General features: G+C 40.7%; 1 protein-coding gene across 1 annotated transcript in view; it reads right to left on the bottom strand.

The window, feature by feature from the left end:
* Positions 1-7,271: 7,271 nt before the first annotated feature.
* LOC115474187 (sodium channel protein type 2 subunit alpha-like) overlaps positions 7,272-20,439 on the bottom strand; it is a 335,664-nt gene continuing 322,496 nt past the window's right edge. Inside the window, 2 exon segments of the mRNA XM_030209540.1 lie at positions 7,272-8,695; positions 19,850-20,120. Of these exon segments, the coding sequence (XP_030065400.1) occupies positions 7,500-8,695; positions 19,850-20,120 (1,467 nt within the window). The 3' untranslated portion in view covers positions 7,272-7,499.

Below are 20,439 nucleotides of genomic sequence, written 5' to 3'. Positions count from 1 at the left end.
AGCAATGGGTGGTACCTCAGGCATTTCGAGGCATCATGTTTCAACATGCTCATGATGAACCCTGTGCAGGACATCAAGGTGAAGGAGTTACTTATGAGACCTTGAAGCAAGTGGCGTATTGGCCTCATGTGCCATGATGTGCAATTGTACACACGAGGTTTTTTAACCTGTTGTCCATTCCAGTCATCTACACCATCTCATCGAGCACCACTATGGAAAAAGGGTATGGCTATGCCCTGATCAGATATCTAGATTGACTGGATTGGCCCTATGGTCCAATCCACCAATGGCAATAAGTACATGCATATGGTCCTCCTCCCCACCATGGCCCAATGTCTTCCTCCCTTCCCCTCACCTTTGTGGTCTATTCAATGTGAATTTCTCTTCCCATTTTTTGTGTATGCAGCAATGGTTCTGATACGCTGCCTGCAATCTTCCTGGAACTTTCCTTCTGCCACGTTCCGTCCAGATGGAAACAGGAAGTTGCATCAGAGAGGACAGAATGTGGCATAAAAGCTCTGGGAAGGCTGCAGGCAGCATATCAGAACCACTACCACATGGTGACCAATGTGAACAGAAATTTGCATTGAAGTAGACCAGGAAGATAAGGGGGGAAAATGTAAATATGCTGGATTATGGAGGCCCCTTAGAGATGTTTTAAGGTAGATGGTGTGTGTGTATGTGGGGGGGGGGGGGGGGGGGGTTGAGAGAGAAGGAGAAATTCTGGACTAGGGATGGGGGAAGAACTAGAGGAAGAAATGATGGGCCTAGGAATAGAGGGGAGGAGAAAAAGAGAGATTTTGGACAATTGGATTGAGGTGGGAATGGAGAAACATATATGGTGGACCTGGTGGTGGGAGGGAGAGATGCTGTTTGTGAGAGCAGTCAGGAAGAGAAAGAAATCTTGGACCCAGATATGGAAGAAATGGAGGGAGGGAAGTTGGAGAAATGTTGGACCTAGGAGTGGAAGGGAGGGAGAGGTGCTGAACAATGGGAGGGAGTTACAGAAAGGGGCAGAGATCCTGGATTATGATGGGAGGGAAAACAGCAGGAAAGACAGAGGGAATGATGTTGGACCATGGGGGAGGAGAGAGAAGAGAAAAAATGATGGACCCTGGGGGGAGGCATGATGGAAGAAAGATGGGATAGAAAGATGCCAGGGTTGGGGGTAGAGAGAAAGGGAGAAGGAGATGCAGGCCATGAGGATTCGGTATGGAAAGAAGATGCTGGGCTACAAGAGTGGAGGGAGGGAGAAGGGGAGAAACTGGAAATGGTGGAACCTTGTGGGAGAGGCCAAGGGGTTGGCAAGGAGATGAGTGAGAGGAGAATGGTGACTATAGAGGTAGAAATGTGGTAATGGGGAGTAGATGGAAGAGAATAGGTGAACGACGGAGATGGAAAATGGGAGTGTCATGGAACCAGGGATGATGAGCCCTTGGGCTGCAGTAGACAAGTCCTCTGGGGAGGCGCCGAGCAAAGGCGAACCAGGCACTGAATACAGACAAGATACCAGACATGGCAAATAGACAGGGCACACTCAAGACAAGGTGAAACCAGAGCCTGGCTAAAGTGAAAACCAGGAATGGAACTTGACAAAAGCAGGAACAAAGGAAGGACACTCATATGGGCCACAAGGCCGAACTGAAACCCACTCATACCAGAGGGAGGGGAAAAGAAACAGAACAGAATCTCGAGCAATACAACTCAAGCAGTGCACACACACTGCACTAAACAGAGCCACAAACTGAGCTAGTAGTCCCAGCTAAACGGAAGAGATGTCCACTCGTGCCACACAGAGAGGCAGCTCAAGACTGAGCTAGTAGTCACAGTTAACAGAAGAACCACCCACTCAAACACAAACAGAAACCTCACAGAGAGGCCTCAAACAGAAAGCACCCAGGGAAAACTCAAGACAAGGCCACATGGCCATAGTAAAGGAAAGTAATCCATACAGATTCAAACCAGAACCACACACACAAACAGAACAGGGCTTTGCTTGGAAGCAAAGATAACAGGAAAGTAATCCATACAGGTTCAAACCAGAACCACACACACACAGCTCAGGGCTATGCCCAGAGGCATAGCTAACAAGACCAGTTCCATCAGAATCAAACAAGAACACGACAACAAGAAAAGGGAAAAATAGACCTGATGCAAAGGCAAGGCAGGAAAGTTCCATGGGTCCTTAAAAAGGAATAGTCTGATGATATCACATGTAGGAAATGAACTGAAACTGGGAGACCAAAGCGAGGCTTGGCTAACAGGAAGAACAACAGCAGGAAAAAGGCAGACTGGAGAGATCACAGAGCTAGATACAGAGAAACAGTAGATCTGGACATAAGTGCACAACCACAACCATGACAGGGAGAACTAGAGGAGATGGAAAGTTGATAGGTAGCTAAAAAGTTAAAAGAAGAAGGGTGAGAGAGTGAAATCTGAGAACAGAAGCAGAAAAGAAAAAGGAAATTGCTGAAAAGGAAAGATCAATATGTCAAAGACAGATGTAGTAAAGGAATGGAACAAGACAAGAGAGAAAAGACAAATGCACAACAGCCACTGGAAAGAGAATTAGCAGAAGGCAGACAGGAGAGCAGAAAAGAGACACTGGGACAAACAAGATGGAAAAATAACATATACAGACAACAAAGTAGAAAAACATGTTTTATTTTCAAATTATCAACTGAAATACGCTAGATTTGGGAAGTGTGCTTTGCAGATGCCTTTGTATTGTGTTAAATGATGTAGACAGATGGCTGATTTTGGCAGGGGGTGGCTGAGCCCAAATTGGGGATGGGGCTGGGCGCCATCCTTAGCTACACCACTGGAAGGAAGTGCATTTCTATTTTATTTCTTCAGTGTTTAACTTCTTGGGGTTCCCAGTTCAATTTTGGTCTTTTATTTCTAATTTGTGATCCCTTGTTCTATATTTGGTGATGGCTTGTTTGTGTCTTGTGTAATACAAAGTCATTAAAAGTTGTTATGTATATGGTAGTAATGGCAGATGGGCAGGGATGAGAGGGAATTGAGGGTTCCCCTCAATTTCTGCCCTGTGCCCAAGCAACTTATGCTGGCCTTGATTAAGACTACCCCTAACATCCAATCTCCCAGCAACATTGATCCTCCCTAGCATCCGATCCCACCTGGCATCAAGGACCCCCCCCCCCCCCCCCCCAGGAACCTCCATTCCATCCCTGGCCTTAGTGCTAGCTGGAGCAGCAGTGACTTCCACTTGCTCCTGCTCTGAAAGTCCTGAGTTCAAAAATGGCCACTGTAACCCCTAGTGGTAAGCTTGAAGCATTACTGCTAGGGTTTAGGCTACCATATAAGAGCATTATGCTACATTCACAGTGGCTATTTTGGAACCCAAGGCCTTCAGAATAGGAGTGAGCACAGCATCACACCTGCTCCGACTAGATAACAGGAATCCTTGATCAGGCTAGGGTTGGGATTGTGGGGTGGGAGAAATTTGCTGGAGGGCCTCAGAGGGAGTATTAATGCTGGGGGTGCTTGTTGCTGAAAGATGGATCTTTATGCCAGGAGGAAATTGGATGCTGGGGGGGGGGGGGGGGATTCTTCATACTGGGAGGGAGGAACAGTAAAATCATTCTAAACATGTTAAAATCACTTCCACAGAAGGTAATAAGAGCAACATAGCTACAGTAATGTTGCAGCCTAAACTTAGTATATCTTGAAACATGAGGAATATTTGGCTTTAAAAACTGGCAGAGGAGAATAAAAGCTACATGTAAGTGGGCAGTGTGGAGGGGCCAATAGGGTGTCTGTGTGCTCCTTTCTTTTACATGATTTAAATATGGGTTTTCTGCCTCTTGTGATATATTTTTAGCTAAATGGCTATTATCAAACAGTTGGAATTTGGCTATTCATCATCTGGAGTGCTTTAGTTTCCATTAGGTGTTTTTGCACAAAGTATTGAAAGAACACCATCCATCCAACTATGACCTAGTTTTGCAGTTAAAATTATGTATGGTACAGTCTTGTGTTTTGAAGAATTTAAGAAGTAATGTCTTGGTTCCAAATCCAATGTCAATCACAGTAACACCAGGCCTGCAAGCATGCCACTCCCATATAGGTACACCATGTGCTCCTGTTCTGTTACGCATTTGGGTGTTTGCTTTTGTTCAGATTGTTTACTATTCTTGGTTAGTTTTTGTCTAAAGCCAGAGGAAACAAAATATTTATAATAGCCTGAATAAGCTACTAACGGATCATGTTACTAAGCTTGCTATAAAATGGGCCTAGTGTACCCTTCTATGGGTGTTTACCACATGTTAAGCCCATTTCTAGCACAGTTGTCAAAAAGGGCTTATTTCTATTTGTTTTATTTTTGGCCATGCGCTGTTAGCACTGGTATATGGCCCATAAAAGAAATTATTGCAGGAGCACTTATCGTCTCCTATTTAGGAAGTGCCAAGGGATCCCACATTATGGATGTGCTAACCAGTTAGCGTTATGGTAATGTAGATATGCTAGCTGATCACATCCACACCCGATCTCTGGCCCAACATGTCCTTTCCAAAAAAAAGAATTACTGCGCGCTGCGCTTAACACATCCCATATTAGGCCATTTTTGCTGTGCTTAAGTGTGAGTTAGCGCTTACCCCGATTCTATATCGTGCGCTTAGATTTAGCTGCCAAAATCAGCGCAGATTCTATATCACCATGGGTAACTTAATTGGCTTAACAAGCTAATGAGCGCTGATATCAGCACTTAACAAGCAAAAATGAGCACTAATTGGCATTGATTAGAATTTAGGCGCACAACTCGCTAAGCATATTTTGTAATAATGTGTGCTGAACTTCTAATGTGCACAGGTAAAAAGGGGTGTGGTTATGGCCGGGGAAATGGGCATTTCATGGAAGTTTTGAAATTTAGGCACCTAGTCATAGAATATGGCCCAGTGTGCCTAAATCTATGCGCCAGGATTTTTACACCATGTTTTAGTTGGTGTAAATGGATGTGCTGAAATATCAACTAAGCTTATTCTATAATCGGCGACTAAATCTAGGTGCCAATTATAGAATACGCTTAGCCGGCACTGATTTCAGCACCAATTTTTTATGCACCCTATACAGAATCTCCTCCTTAACGCAGCTTAGTAAAAGGGCCCCTAAAGATATCCAAGACATTTAAAATGAATCCAGAAACTACCACAAAGAAATGAACTAGTATATTTCATGAAAGGAAAATATAAATATCAAAGGTTTTTGTCTTTTGAGGATCAAAGGATTGGGGTACACTCATCACCATACTTGATGTTACAAAGCACCATTAATACTGTCCTTCCTTGTTCTTTACTTCTTTTCTTATTTGTACTAATTTATCTCAATTAAAAAAAAATCACCATCAGGCAAGGTTTATACAATAAAAAAGTAATCTTTATTTCTTTTGGCTTGTTTGTAATGTACTTCGCTGTTGTTTTAGGTAATAGTAGCATTTTCCTGCATGCAGTTCACTAACACGCTACAAGTCAATAGTTCTAGTAAAAGTAGGAATCTACGTTTAACTTGCTTGTGTAAGAAACGCAACATGACTGCCATGTTTGATTATGCAAAAACCCACTCCTTCTCTTTATGAAATAAAACCCAAAATGATTGTGAAACAGATCCCATATTCTACTTAGGACAGTTCTAGTGCAGCATGATCAAGGGGAAGAAAAATAATTTATGTAAACAAAACTATGGAAAAGATTAAGAATTCTGTAAAGAAAAAAGGTTTCTTTAAAAAGCTGGAAGCAGGTAGTGTTCACATAAAACGTCCCTCTCGGTTTCTAATTACAAAGTAGAACTCTTCCAAAAGCTAGTGGATTGTGGTCCCCATTATACACAAATCATGTTTTCAGCGAAGTTGTGCAAATGTAATAGAAAAGCCAAACTCTGTAATTATCCTTTTCATAGCTGTGAAGCTCTTCAGTGACATAGTGCTATGGAGGAAATGTAAGATAAGTGATCGCGACATCAACCTGAAGGTAATTTTTCATTTCTTATGTACAAAATGCTTAAAAATAAAATAAAATGAATATTTACAATATTTATATTAATAGAAAAACTCTCACCACATCTTTTCAAGCAGTTTGCAGTATATCCACTGAAGTGGCTGATGGCCAAGTGGAGTCAACTTAAACTTTCAAAATGCAAAACCAAGGCAAGTTGTAAATAACTGCAAACTATTGCTTAATGATAGAAAGGAATGAGGTCCTGTTGAACAATTTGTCTTACTTTACCACTGACATATGGCTTTCTATGTTAAAGACTTCTGGACAGTGGAAGAACTAGCATATAGCAGCACAGGCAATATAAACATGCATCAATGATTGCGTCCAAACTATTTATATTGGTACAGAATATATATTAATTGTTGAAAGCTTGCAAACTACACTCATATGTGCTACATATTTGATGCAGTAAATACTGTGCCCAGGTCCTTGTTTGTTTGCTTGCTCAAAAATCCACCACAGGGTAAAATAACTATTTACATATTAAAACATAGGAAATTTTGTGGATATATAACATGTCAACCTGACAGTTGCAGATGGTGAAACAGTACTGCATATTAATATGAAGCGATTTTTCATAGGGGTTCTTTTAGACAATTTTGGTTAATTTAGTTCTCTAGGCCAGATTCAATTACTTCTTGTACAAAAGAGCACCTAAGGAAAAGCATTTGTTTCTCCAATTCTTGCAATGAAGTCCTAGCTGAAATTTGATGATCTACATAAAAAGACATTGTTCCATCACCTGCTTCTTGACTGTACGGGATATTACAGACACATCAAAAGACTTCTCCAGATGTATCGCAACATGAATAATTAAGCACCTCAACATTTAATGTCACCCTGAAACACTAAAGCAGTTAAAAATCTGTTGCTTTTTTGTGACTTCATGGTTTTTCCATGCACAATCTCTTGAGTCCAGCATGCTGTCATGCAAATCATTTTTTTTGTATGTTATAGAGAAAGATACATCTCAACGCCTGGTCCTCATACCTGTAAAGTAGTACTGAACATAGATCCCCCTTCCCAACATAAAATTCCTTTATAAAAATAGTTGAATATAATAAATAACTTATGAATTGAAACAAAATGGTGAATACAACAAAGACATTGTAAATACATGGCAAATATGGCAGTTGAAATGCACACAGTGGATACAATTAATGTCCTTAATTGTTCAACACACACAAAATGTTTTTAGTTGTGCATCCCCTTTAACTGGTTGCCACAGTCTGCCATTTAGGCTTTCCCATTCAGCACACCAGTTGGGAGTAAAAACAGTAACCTCTAATCATGGTTGTTCCCCTGTTTTATAAAATCACAGTTTCCTGATAAGGGGTCACTGTCTTATCTTAGGCACTGACCATAAGTACATACATTAAAGAACTGTCAATTTGGCATAGAACTCCTAAACGAGTTCTATGGTCAAAAAGAAGTCATCTTCACAGGTGGTAAGCAGTTTTCTTCACTAATGAAAAATTCTATGCTTCATTTATCACTCTCCCTGACATCTTTGCCTTTATCTTCTTTTTCTATTTTGTCCTTTTCATGCTTCTCTTTGTCTGGCTTTGTAACACTTTCATATGAAGGTGGAGAAGTTGTGGAGGGAGTCATGTCATTCTTTTCTGATGTTGCATTTCCATGTAACTTACCACCAATTGTATCTTTTCTCATTAGCAAGCTCTCTCTCCCTTTGCTTTTATCATTGCTATAAATAAATGAAGCTTTTTTAATTGTTTTCCTTAAAATATAATGTCTGTAGCAACGCTGAATGATAACAGCAGAAAGTTCCTCTTGTTTGCGCCGCAACGTGGTTGTAATTGGCTCATAGGATACTTTGGAAGGATTGGATGCCATAAATCGTTCCTCCATTGGTTGACGAAGAGAATCCATTTCTCCACCTTCCCCCAAAACACGCTTTGTAAAAGCAAATAAAATATCAAGGCAGTGAATTTTGTCACCAGTTACCATAGGGAGATCCATTGCAATAAGTTGAACTTTGTTTGGTTTTGGTATGCGAAGGGGAGGATCCAGTGCATCTGCAAAATTTGTCAACTCATCATATTTTATGAACTGGGTTGCACCTGGATCAAATTTCTCCCATACTTCATAGAACATCTCAAAATCATCTTCACCCAAGGGTTCAGCACTTTCTTCTGTAGCTACACTAAAGTTCTCCAAAATAACAGCAATGTACATATTTACTACAACTAGAAATGATATTATAATATAACTGACAAAAAAGGTAATCCCAACAGATGGATTGCCACAGTCTCCTGTATAAGAGCTTCCTGGATGAGCTATATGAGGGTCACAGTCTGGCCATCCACTATTAAGAATTGGCGCTAGCAAACCATCCCAACCAGCAGATGTGGTGATTTGAAACAAGCAGATCATGCTGTTGCCAAAAGTTTCAAAATTGAACATATCATCAATTCCTGCTTCCTTCTTAACATAAGCAAAATTGGACATTCCAAATATGGCATAGATAAACATCACCAGGAAGAGCAGGAGACCAATGTTAAATAAAGCAGGAAGTGACATCATCAACGCAAAAAGTAAAGTTCGAATTCCTTTTGCACCTTTGATCAGACGAAGAATTCGACCTATCCTTGCGAGCCTTATAACTCTGAACAAGGTGGGAGACACAAAATATTTCTCAATGATTTCGTTTAGAAACATACCTGTAAAAAAAAATGAAGCTACTTAGTAAAACCAGAAATTGTATTTTAAGAGAAACAGCATATCACAACATATTGTTCCAGTCTGATATCTATATGTCAATCTTACCCATTGAAGGCATCTTAAACTTGCACCTATATTAATAAAGGCAAACAGCTAACCATTAATTCCAAGCAAGTAAGCATGTTCAAGTATAATTTTTGCAAATCCTAGTATAATGTTATAATATTGAAGCTATTCTTTCACTAATGTGCAGTAAGCAGTGACAGTGTGTGCTAATTCACACAGTAACTGCATATCCTAGAATGAGACAGGGAATGGACAGTTATTATCAGGATATGGGTATGTACTGCACCTTGCAGTTAACCACATAGGGCTCGATTCCATATAGGGTGCCTGAAAATTCCACACGGAAAAAAAATACTCCTAGGTATATTCTCTAAAGTACACCTAAATTTTATAGAATAGGCTTAAATTTCTGCATGGTATGTAGAATACGCAGAAAAACTCTCCACACGACCACATTTAGTCACAGAGCAGGTGTATTCTATAACGAGCATAGATTTTTGAAATACCCATGCCCCACTCCCTTTTCAACTATGCAACTTATAAGTTACATGCACCACATTACAGAATACGCTTAGTGCGTTGTGTGCATAAATCGTAATGGCAAATAGTGCTAATTGCTTGTTAACATCCAATTGACAGCACTGATTACCTAGTTAACCAGTTAAGTTACGTGCATTGTTGCAGAATATGCTTCAATGTCCCCGTGGAAATTAAGGCACGATATATAGAATCTGGCAGATAGGGCCTAATTAAAAAAATATATATGCTTTAAGAGATACGCTCATAAATTGTCCTCTTTGAAAATTTACTAGGGCTGAGTGCATAAATTTTTACTCAAAAAAATTTACTAAACTCTTACATTTAGGAGAATAAAAAGTAGATTGCAATAAGGGGAGAATTGAGAAGCCTCAGTGTTGGCGGCTGGCGGCACACTGCCGGCTTCTGATTACAGCAGCAGCACAAGGAGGTGAGTGTCTCAGACCCTAAATTTCTTTGGCTTTCGGGGCTTTGGCATCCCTGCCAGCCATTTAACAGGGTGCTGCAGGTTTGGAGGGGGCCTGATTCCAAAGTGTGGAGCCCAGCACCTCCCCCCCTCCCACATGGCTATGCTACTGATTCAGAGTATTCAGAGAGGGGTGGGGGGAGAGCAGTTCTCTCCATACCCTTAACAGAATTCATTTTATGCTCTTCCACAACCAGAAATTTGCTCCCCTACAAATGTGATTTTTATTTGATTCAGTCCACTAGCCTGATTGAATTTACTCCTGCTAGCAGCAGGAGGAAATCTCAGTATCTTCCTCTTTCCCTGAATAACTGTTATTTTACCCTATGGATGGAAAAATGAACTTTATTTTTCCTTTTCCTTCCATTGAAAAGCATGGAAATTGACTTCTGATATACTCTCTTATATTTCCCATTGATACCAGTATGGAAGCCCAGAATGTTTCAGGAAAATGTAGTAAAAAAAAAAAAGCCCCATCTTGGTGCTATTTCTTACAGGTTTTAGATTCCTTTGATTCCTGAATCACAGTGCAACAGTTCTTTTTAGAAAAATAGCATTCAGTGTTCCTACTATCCTGCAAAAAGTATCCCCATATACTCTGTACACCTTCCTCTTTCCCACTACCACCTCAGTTTATACTGCTTGCTTGCAATCACTTTCACCACTGTGGGGGGCAGTTGCAGTGGTGGTGGGGGGAGCTGTGATGTGCGTGATGGGGGTAGTGGTGAAGCGGCTGGGGGTGCCATGGTGACTCTTGCTGCTCGGGGGCCCCGACCACTATCAGTCCTCCCCTGAATTCAGGTATGATCTGAAGGATACTGACTCTTTGGAAAGGATGTTGCAAGCTTTAGTTAAATCAATGGAACAGCGAAAAATGAGAACAAAATTCAGAACAAGAGGGATAAGTTACATTTAGAAGCATGAGAAAAGAATGCCGAGACAGGATACACAGAATAACAAATAAAGACAATTACATGCAAACAGATAGATTCTACTCAGCAAAAACAGAAGCAGCATATATCTTTCCAGCGCAAGCAGCAAAGAAATGCATAAAGTAAACATTTTTGGTTCATTTTCAGTTCGTTTGACCTTTTTCTTTCCATTTTTGGATGTATTTTCAGTTTGTTTCACACATGCCTTAGAACTTTTTAAGTTAATGTGCATAAATTGATTTGGCACACATTCCCCCGGATTCTATATAGCGTGACTTAAGTTGTGCACTCAAATCCAGTCGTATTCTGGATTTGCGCACGCAACTTAGTTAACAAGCCAATTGGCATTGATAATTGCCAATTAACAAGCAATTATTTAACACTAATTGGCATTAATTAGAATTTACACGCACAACTGTCTAAGCATATTCTATAATGTGATCTGCGTAAATTCTAAGTCACATAGTTGAAAGGGGGCATGGCCATAGGGGTGGAATGAGCGGATCATGGTCATTTCTAAAATCTATGTGCATTATTATAGAATACACCCAGTCCACCTAACTTAGGTGTCTGCACATACTTGGCGTAACTGCTCGCAACTAAATGTCACGGGGATGGGTGCTTGGTGTATTCTATAAATTGCACAGAAACTTAAGCGTACTCTATAAAGTACGCCTAAAGTTAGCCGTATTTCATTGCGGCGCCAATTTTTTAGGCGTGATATATAGAATCTAGTCCAGTATGGGGTAAATATTCAGCCAGCGGTGGTTAGTGTTTTAGTTTTAGCCGTCAACAGAATTATGCCCAGATATTCAATGCTGGGCCTTTATCTCAGCAAAGGCATTGGATATCCGAGTTTATGGGGCCAGCTTGCTCTTATCTGGCTAAGTGCAATATTCAGCACTTAACCACCTAACCGAAACCAGATAAAGATAGGACTGTGTTTTATGTGGTCTGAATATAGGCACTTAACCATGTAAATGCCAACCCCATTCCTGGACTGCCCATTCAATAAGAACAGGGATAGTGGGAATTGGACTCTGGCTTCCCCAGGACAAATGACAAAAACTCCGAAATATCTGAGTAAAGAATTTATTGGTAAAACTGCAAACTCGACACAGCACTGTGCTTTGGCTGTGGAGGCCTGCTTCAGGAGTCTGAGTACTGTAGGTAGTGTAAGATTATCCACTGATTCAAATGAGGAAATGGTCAACAAAAGAGAGTTTGTCTACAAGCGACATCTTGCCATAAAGAACCCATTGCCCCAGGTACAAATAAGTACCTGTATACAATATGTAAGCCGCATTGAGCCTGCCATGAGTGGGAAAGCGCGGGGTACAAATGTAACAAAAAAAAAAATAAAGGTCTTTTTCAAGATCATCTTTTCAACTCTCATTTGTTGACCATTTCCTCATTTGAATCAGTGGATAATCTTACACTACCTAACAGTACTCAGACTCATGAAGGAGGCCTCCATGGACGAAACACAGTGCTGTGTCGAGTCTACAGTTTACCAACAAATTCTTTACTCAAATATTTTGGAGTTCTCGTCGTTTGTCCTGGGGGAGCCAGAGTCCAATTCCCACTATCCCTGTTCCTTTCAGTGGCCTCATGGGACTACAGTGTTCCTCCACTACGGTGGACTTTCTTTGTTGTCTGCCCATTAAATAGCCATTTTTGGTTAGCGGATAGTGCTGATATTCAGCTGCACTAACTGGTTAAGTGCTACTCAATACCAGCAGATAGTCCACACCAGCGATTTAACTGGCCAGGACTTTCTCTGCTCAGTTAAATCATTTTGAATATTGACCCCTACATTTTTAAAGGCACAAACAATGTACTACAATGAATGTACCTCTCTTGCATGCAGTACATGATCACATCCTAGGCACAGAAAAGAAACAATGTTATAACACACACACACAGACAGAACAGAAAGAAACAGGAAGTTATAGCCTGAGTAAAACGTGGACAAATTATACATAAAATAATGTGGGCAAAAACAGCCAAGACTACTACAAGGATGTGAGTCAAAGGTAAATACTACATGAAAAGGCACTTGCTGACACATACACCTTATACTCTATGATGGGCAACAGCAGACATTTATGGGGAATATTCACGAGGCAGATCAGTTTAAAGTGCCAAAGAAGGTCCTGCTTGCCCTCGCACCCCTGATGATCTTCCATCAGCTACCGGGGCAACCTTGCCAGTGGCGTAGGAAGGGGGGGCGGGGGGGCAGTCCGCCCCGGGTGCATGCCGCTGGGGGGTGTCGGCTCCGCGCTGGTGCACTGCCCTCTCTGCCCTGGAACAGGTTACTTCCTGTTCCGGGACAGAGAGAGCAGTGAACCAGCGTGGAGCCGACACACCCCAGCAACGTGCAGTCGGGGCGGATCGGCCCTCCCGCCCGTCCCTCACCGCAGGTATGTGCTCGGGGGGGGGAGGTATGCGCTCCGGGGGGGGGCGCTCCAGCGGGAGGAGGGTGCGCCGTGCTGCACCCGGGGGGGGGGGGGGTGCGCAGCGGCGACCGCCCCGGGTGTCAGCTCCCCTCGCTATGGCTCTGAACCTTGCCTCCTTCTTCCCTTCTCTTCATTATCCAAGCATTCTGGAGACAGGGTGCCCTGCTCTGACCCCCTTGATCAGTTGCATCACATGTTTAAATCAGTCTAAAATATGTCCAAAAATAAGATTCTTATTAGTGGCCTGAATTCACCAAGTGTAAGTGCATTATTCCAGAAGGCTTGCTCTCATTGTAATAGCATACATTGGACCCATCAACAACAATGTGTACACATCATCCTTTTCAAATAAAAAGAATTAAGGCCTAGATGACTTACTACAGTTGGCAGAAGAATCCACCAAGGTTAGACCTCCATATTCCAGTAGGTCCTGGAGGACAAGCTAGAAGAACGTGAGCAGATAGCTATAAGGACTGACTGAGCTGCTCCCTGTGGCTGTCATGGCATTTTCTGAAAAGAGCCTTTTTATACTACACCCAGCACAACTATTAAGGCAGAAGTTCAGCACTTATTGAATATGTGTGTTTTCTAAACTCACTTGAGCAGCCTGTTATGCTCTTTCAGGATTCAAAATTATAAGCCTCAGAGTAAATACAATAAGAGGAAAATGGCAACAGACCCTCTTTCGCTTTCATCTTTATCCACTGTTTGAAGCATGGCATGGTATGCTATTATTTATTTATTAACATTTGCTATACCATTTTTGCCATTGAGCAGTTCAAAGCGGTGTACAATACTCATAAAACAATAGTCAAAGTAAAGAAAGGAACAACAATGGTAGATAGGAAAGAACAAGAGAAACCCTCACACCAAGATAACATTAACTGACATTACAACGATAGTAGGGAAGGAAGAGAGAAAAGGAGGTAACAAAAGGGAGAGGGCTACTCCAAACTGTGAAAACGTACACTACACCTATTACGATGATGATGCAAAGGCTTGTTGGAAGAACCATGTTTTAACCAAAGTCATGAATTTTCTCAGGGATAGTTTTGAGCGGATAGCGAGAGGTAAAGAATTCCATTGTTAATAATTTTATTTAGTTAGTACATTTGAATCCCTCTTTTACATAGAACATGGAGACAGGAATTGTAACCTCCAGGCCAGGATGTTCACAATCCCCCTGGTATTTTACAAACTGCTCTATTGAACGTGGAACCTTCTGTATATTACGTATAAGGAGTCTTTTGCTGTTTTCTCAGCTACCATTTTGAATTTCAACATGAAATTTTGCAGCTTTATTTGTTGTTATTATCTAGTTTATGTGCCAAGTGGAATGAGAATGTCTTTAAACATGGCAACGTTATAGACTTTTTAGCATGATCACCCAGCTATTTTCACACGTTCAAAAATGTCTGCACTGTAAAACTAACATTATTTGGAAAAAAAAAGGGGTACCAGCTTACTGTTAATGATGTCATAGTGATATAGAGTTTTATCTGGGAAGCAATACTGGAGTCACAAACAATCCTCGAACTCAAGGAAGCAGATGCAGATCTGGGACAGCCTGCCACAGGGACTGATCAACAAAGCTATTAAGAAGTTCCCAAAGTGACTGAAGGTCTGTGTTAAAGGTGGGAGTGGGCATTTTGAACATTCACAGTAACTGCAAAATTCTGATTGTTAATTGTATTGTTTGAATGACATTCTTTTACTGTGTTTTAGCTTGAACATTTTTAACAAAGGGGCCCTTTTATAAAACGGCGGTAAGCCCAGTGCGGGCTAACCACTTACTCTTCTGGGACTACTGCTGGCCCAACGCAACCACTGATGGTAATCCCGACCTGAGTTTGCGCCATTTCCGGGGGAAAAGAAAACCCCCGGAAATAGCTTGCATGGCAATAACCCAGTGGTAATCGGGCATCGTCGCACACTGCCGAATTACCGCCGGATTAGCGCTAGAGCCCTCACTGCATGGCCATGTGTGCTGGGAGCTTTTTTATGCACTGCGGTAAAAAGGGCCCTGGTGCGTGGGAAAAGCGTTTGGTAAAAGGCCCCCAAAAATTGCTAGGTAGTAACGCTAAAATGTCAGTAATATCCACATAGCTTAAGATAATTTAATATTGTTTAATAGTAATACATAAGTATGATGACTAAATAAGTGACACAATAAAATATACAAAGCAGATCAAAAATCAACAAGAGAAGTCGTTTACTAAAAAGGTTACCCGATGTGGCCACTTTTTGTACACAGGCTGTGTAAAGGGTAAAAACTTAAAGAAAACCATACAATAACAAATTATAATAAATTAATTATCATCAATTCATAAAAAAATCAAAATTAAAAACCACAAGTTATTGTCACACGTGGAGGGGCATTTTCAATATGACGTCTAAGTCAGACTTTGGACGTTTTGCGCTAAATGTCCCAAATCCGAATAGCAAATGTAACCAGTTTCAAAAAAGCAAAACATCTATCTTTTTTTGTCTTTGAAAATACCATTTGTAACAAGGTTTTGTGCTCTGTGCATTTATCTTTTCAGGCCATTTTTGAAAAAAAAAAAAACCACAGAAGTGAAAAACGTAGAAAATCAAGCCATTGGGATATAGGAGAGGCCAACATTTTTAACAGACTGGTCTCTCAGATATCTCAGGAGAGTAATGAGGCACCCCAGAGGGCACTACTAAAGAGTTTCATATAAATGTTCCCAGGTACACATCTCACCGTTGCTCCTATATCTTGTCTGCTGAGTCCTCCAAAACACACCCCAAACATACTGTCCCCAACTGTACACCACTACAATAGCCCTTATCGGTGAAGGAGGCACCTATATGTGGGTACAGTGGATTTCTGGTGAGTTTTGGAGGGCTCACAGTTTCCACCACACGTGTAACAGGTAGGGGAAGGAATAGGCCTGGGTCCAACTGTCTACAGTGCACTGCACCCACCTCTTTACTACTCCAGGGTCCTGCATGCTGCTCTAATGGATTTGGTTACAACATCTGTGGCTGTCATAGAGGCTGGTGAGTACTATTTGTATTCACATTTTTTGGGGTTGGAGGGGGTCAGTGACCACTGGGGGAGTAAGAGAGGTTATCCCTGATTCCCTCCAGTGGTCATCTGGTCATTTAGGCACCTTTTTGTGCCTTATTTGTTATAAAAACAGTTCTAGACCAAAATGTTGAAGTTCTCACCACAGACCTTTTCCTTTTGTTCCATTATGGCTGTAAAACATCTAAGTGTTAGTCACGCCCTAAGCCAGCCCTAATCCAATCTTTGAAACACTTCTGACATGCCCCTTTGTGATTTGGAAGCATTGCAGACAAAATGCATAGATAAACATCTGCAAAATATGTTTCCAAAATACTGATTTGGATGTTTTGAGAAGAAATCCATCCAAATGGTGCTAAGTGACACTTTTTGGATGTTTTTCTCTTTCAAAAATTAGCCCCATAGTCTTGATGATGCCTGATTTTGCACAGAGCACCTTCTGTTTTAAAGTATATATTTATCTCTGTACTGAATATTGATGTAATTATATTATATGAAAAACTATTACCACTTATGCATGTTTTGCTGTATGGAAAGTTATGATTACTGATGCATGTATCTGTAATGGCTCTTATTCACCTATTTTATCTTCCTCATGCACATGTATCCACGCGAACATCGGCATTTTTTTTCTTAGCTCCCTCGCTTTGGAATTGTCTTCCTAAAGAACTTAGGCTTGAAGATTCTTATATTCATTTTAGTAAAGCTTTAAAAACACATTTCTTTTGGGAGTCATTTGAAAAAAACGCTTAAAATAGAAATAGGAAAAAAAAACGTTTAGTTTTTTTACTTTTATTAATGTTTTTATGATTATAGCTTGTGAAATCTGTATGTGTGTTGATTTCTTTGCAGTGCTTTTCTATCATAAATGGATTTCAGAGTATGTCTATTTATTGTCTTAATGTCATTTTAATGTTACTTTATATTCATAGACGGTCGGTAGCCCAACTGTTTGGGGAGGCTAAAGGGGGCGGAGCTTACCTCCATACGCTCCGTGGCAGCGACGTCAATGAAGAAAAAGACTACAGGCTCGCCGCCAGCTTCTCCCTTCTCTCTGCACACAGTGTCCCGCCCTCGTGGAAACAGGAAATGCATCACCGCAGAAGACGGGACACTGTGTGCAGAGAGAAGGGAGAAGCTGGCGGTGAGCCTGTAGTCTTTTTCTTCATTGACGTCGCTGCCACGGAAATAAAAGGTCAAAATGCGCGGGGCGGGGGGCGGGCTGCATCACAAGCGGAAGTCCACGATTGGGCTGGGGAGGCTTAGCCTCCCCAAGCCTCTTATACGGGGCACCTATGTTTATATTGTAAACCGTTCTGATTTACCTTTGTAATAAGTGACGGGCTGGTAAATAAATAAACGATAAACGATTGTGCATATGCCTGTCCTCTATATTTAAGTACTGCATTTGCCAGTTTGCATGTTTTTTTTTAGTGACGATAATGTGGTTTTTAATCTTGATTTTTTATGAACTGATGATTACTCATTTATTATAATCTGTTACTGTATGGTTTTTGTTTACGTTTTTACCCCTGACGCAGCCTGTGGGCGAAACGTGGCCAGGTTGGGTAACTGTTTTAATAAATCACTTCTCTTGCTGATTTTCAATTTTTTTAAATATTTTATTGTGTCACTTGAGGGCAGATCTTTGCCTCTTATTGTACACCTTGGTGACTAAATAAGTACTAAAATTTCTCTTTGAAATTCAAAGCGGTTGCTGAGGAAATGGAAAAAAAATCGAAAGGGTTACTACTTTTTGCCTCACTCTGTACATGTGTACTTACTAACGTATACAGTGGTAGCGGCCATTTAAGGAAAAGAGCATCATCACACACACACACACACATATATATATATATATATATATAGAGAGAGAGAGAGAGAGAGAGAGAGAGAGAGACCCTCGTCCTCTATACCTATACATAGTTCCACAAACATCCTCATCCACAAAAATCCCATCCACTTACAATTCCCCCACCTGTACTCATCCATGCACACACACGTTCTTCTATGCCCCTCCCCACACATAACCACACAGGCACACATATGAATACAATCATCTCCAAACATCCACACACCTCAGACACAAGCACCCTCACAATCATATCCCTACCCACACATATTCAACCAAAATACCAAAAATACATATACCATTTAACCTATCTTATTAACATATCCCCTCTATAATCTCCCATATGACCTCCTCCCACAAATTGCCCACACATATCCATTCCTCACATAGAACCTGACATAATCTCACATCTATACACAATTCTGAGCCCTCAACATTGACACATACCACGTCCCCCTAAACCCGTAACATCTCCAACCACATAGACACTTATGAATGCCTATGTACCTGCCCCCAACATGTACTTATGTATGAACACACATGTACTTATGTATGAACACACATTCACACACATATTTAAGAACATAAGAATAGCCATACTGGGTCAGACCAATGGTTCTTCTAGCCCAGTATCCCGCTTCCAGCAGTAGCCAATCCAGATCAAAAGTACCTGGTAGAAACCCAATTAGTAGCAACATTCCATGCTATCAATCCCAGGGCAAGCAGTGGAACCTCCCCCACATAACCACACAAATGCATACATATACCTCCAAGTACCTCAAACCCCACACCACTAGACTCTCCTCCTATAAATCTATTTTGGAAAGCATTCTCAAAGCTTTTTGTTTTTGGATTTTAGATTTATATTAATCTACTACTTGCTATTGTCATAAACTCCTTTCCAGCCTCTAAGGAGGAAATTTTATAAAGTTCTTTCCACGTATACATGCAGAAGGAGATTGTTATAAAATTGCATGTGACTATACATGTATAAAAACTAGGCACACAGCAAGATTGAACCTATTTTTATGTGATCTGCTTAGGTGTTCCTGTGGGGATAGTGTGGGCAGCGCTGGGGCAGAGTTCTAGTGCACATGCCTGTTCAAGAAAATATGTTTGTGCACGCATACACTACACATTCACATTTACATGTTCTTTGGAATAGGTGTAAATTTCTGTGAAAGCATTTGTGTACTGACGGATCACCGTAGGAGCCCATTTTATAAAGGCCTAAAATGAATCGGTAACAGAGACAGAAAATAGGCTTCTTTTTGGAATTTTTACATACCTTTTGATAAAATTAACCTCTATGTAGGTAAATTGACCTCTGTGATTTAATATCAATTTTCTTCCCTTGGATTGTCATTTTTAATATTTTAACTGAAATTGTATATTTGTTTATAGTTTGTTTACAACAGAGTTTACTAAACTCTAATTGTTCACAATTTATTTGCCTTCATGCATCTAATGCGTTTTTTTTAAGTAACTAATTGAGTGATGTGTATATATTGTTTCTAGACTCCTGATGCAGGCTTTCCAGCTGAAACACGGTGACCGTGTTGGGTCTTTTTAATAAAGGCTGTTTTTTTACTTCCACACCCTTTTATGTGTGTTTTTACTCCACCCTTTGCTTATCCGTGATTTTCGTGGAACTCTGGACTTCTCCTTTTTCTGGTTAATATCAAGCCCATCAGTGAAGTTCTAGAAATCACGGAAGCATTTTTTCTACCCGTTTATTCCCTATTCCATACAATGTACATTAACTTATATTCAAATGAGTTACTCTTACCTGCTATGGAGAGAATGACAACCACAAAATCAAAAACATTCCATCCAATTGTGAAGTAATAATGGCGTAATGAAATCATCTTAAGCACACATTCGCCAGAGAAAAGGATAATGAAGACAAGGTTGATGTTGGATAAATTTTTTTCCATTGCTTTGCTCTGTTCATCTGTTTCAATCATCATGGTAACCATGTTAAGGCATATCAGAATCATGATGGTGACATCAAATACTTGCTTTGTTACAAAATCAAAGACTAGACCTTGGAATTTATTCTGAAAGAAACAAAAAAGGGATACACAGTTTAAAACTTTGTATTTATATTAATGAGGTATTTTTTTATGGATAGAAAAAACAGAATGCCACCTAAAGGAAAATGTTCAAATGATTTTACCTTGGTAATTAAGTACTTACCTGGATAAAATCATCTATTTAAAACTGCCCTCCCCTGTTGTGGTTAAAATTAACCTTGTTGTATCTGAGATCATGTGCTTTTTATCCATGTCACAAATTATCATGATTGGGGGCAGAGCATGGGCGTAGACTGGGGGGGGGGGGGGGGGGCGACCCGCAGCGGCGAACAGGCGGCCAGCA

Source organism: Microcaecilia unicolor, chromosome 7 (assembly GCF_901765095.1).
Source record: "Microcaecilia unicolor chromosome 7, aMicUni1.1, whole genome shotgun sequence".
NCBI lineage: Eukaryota > Metazoa > Chordata > Amphibia > Gymnophiona > Siphonopidae > Microcaecilia > Microcaecilia unicolor.
Note: the sequence above shows the minus strand (reverse complement) of the source record. Positions and strands in the feature narration are given on the sequence as shown.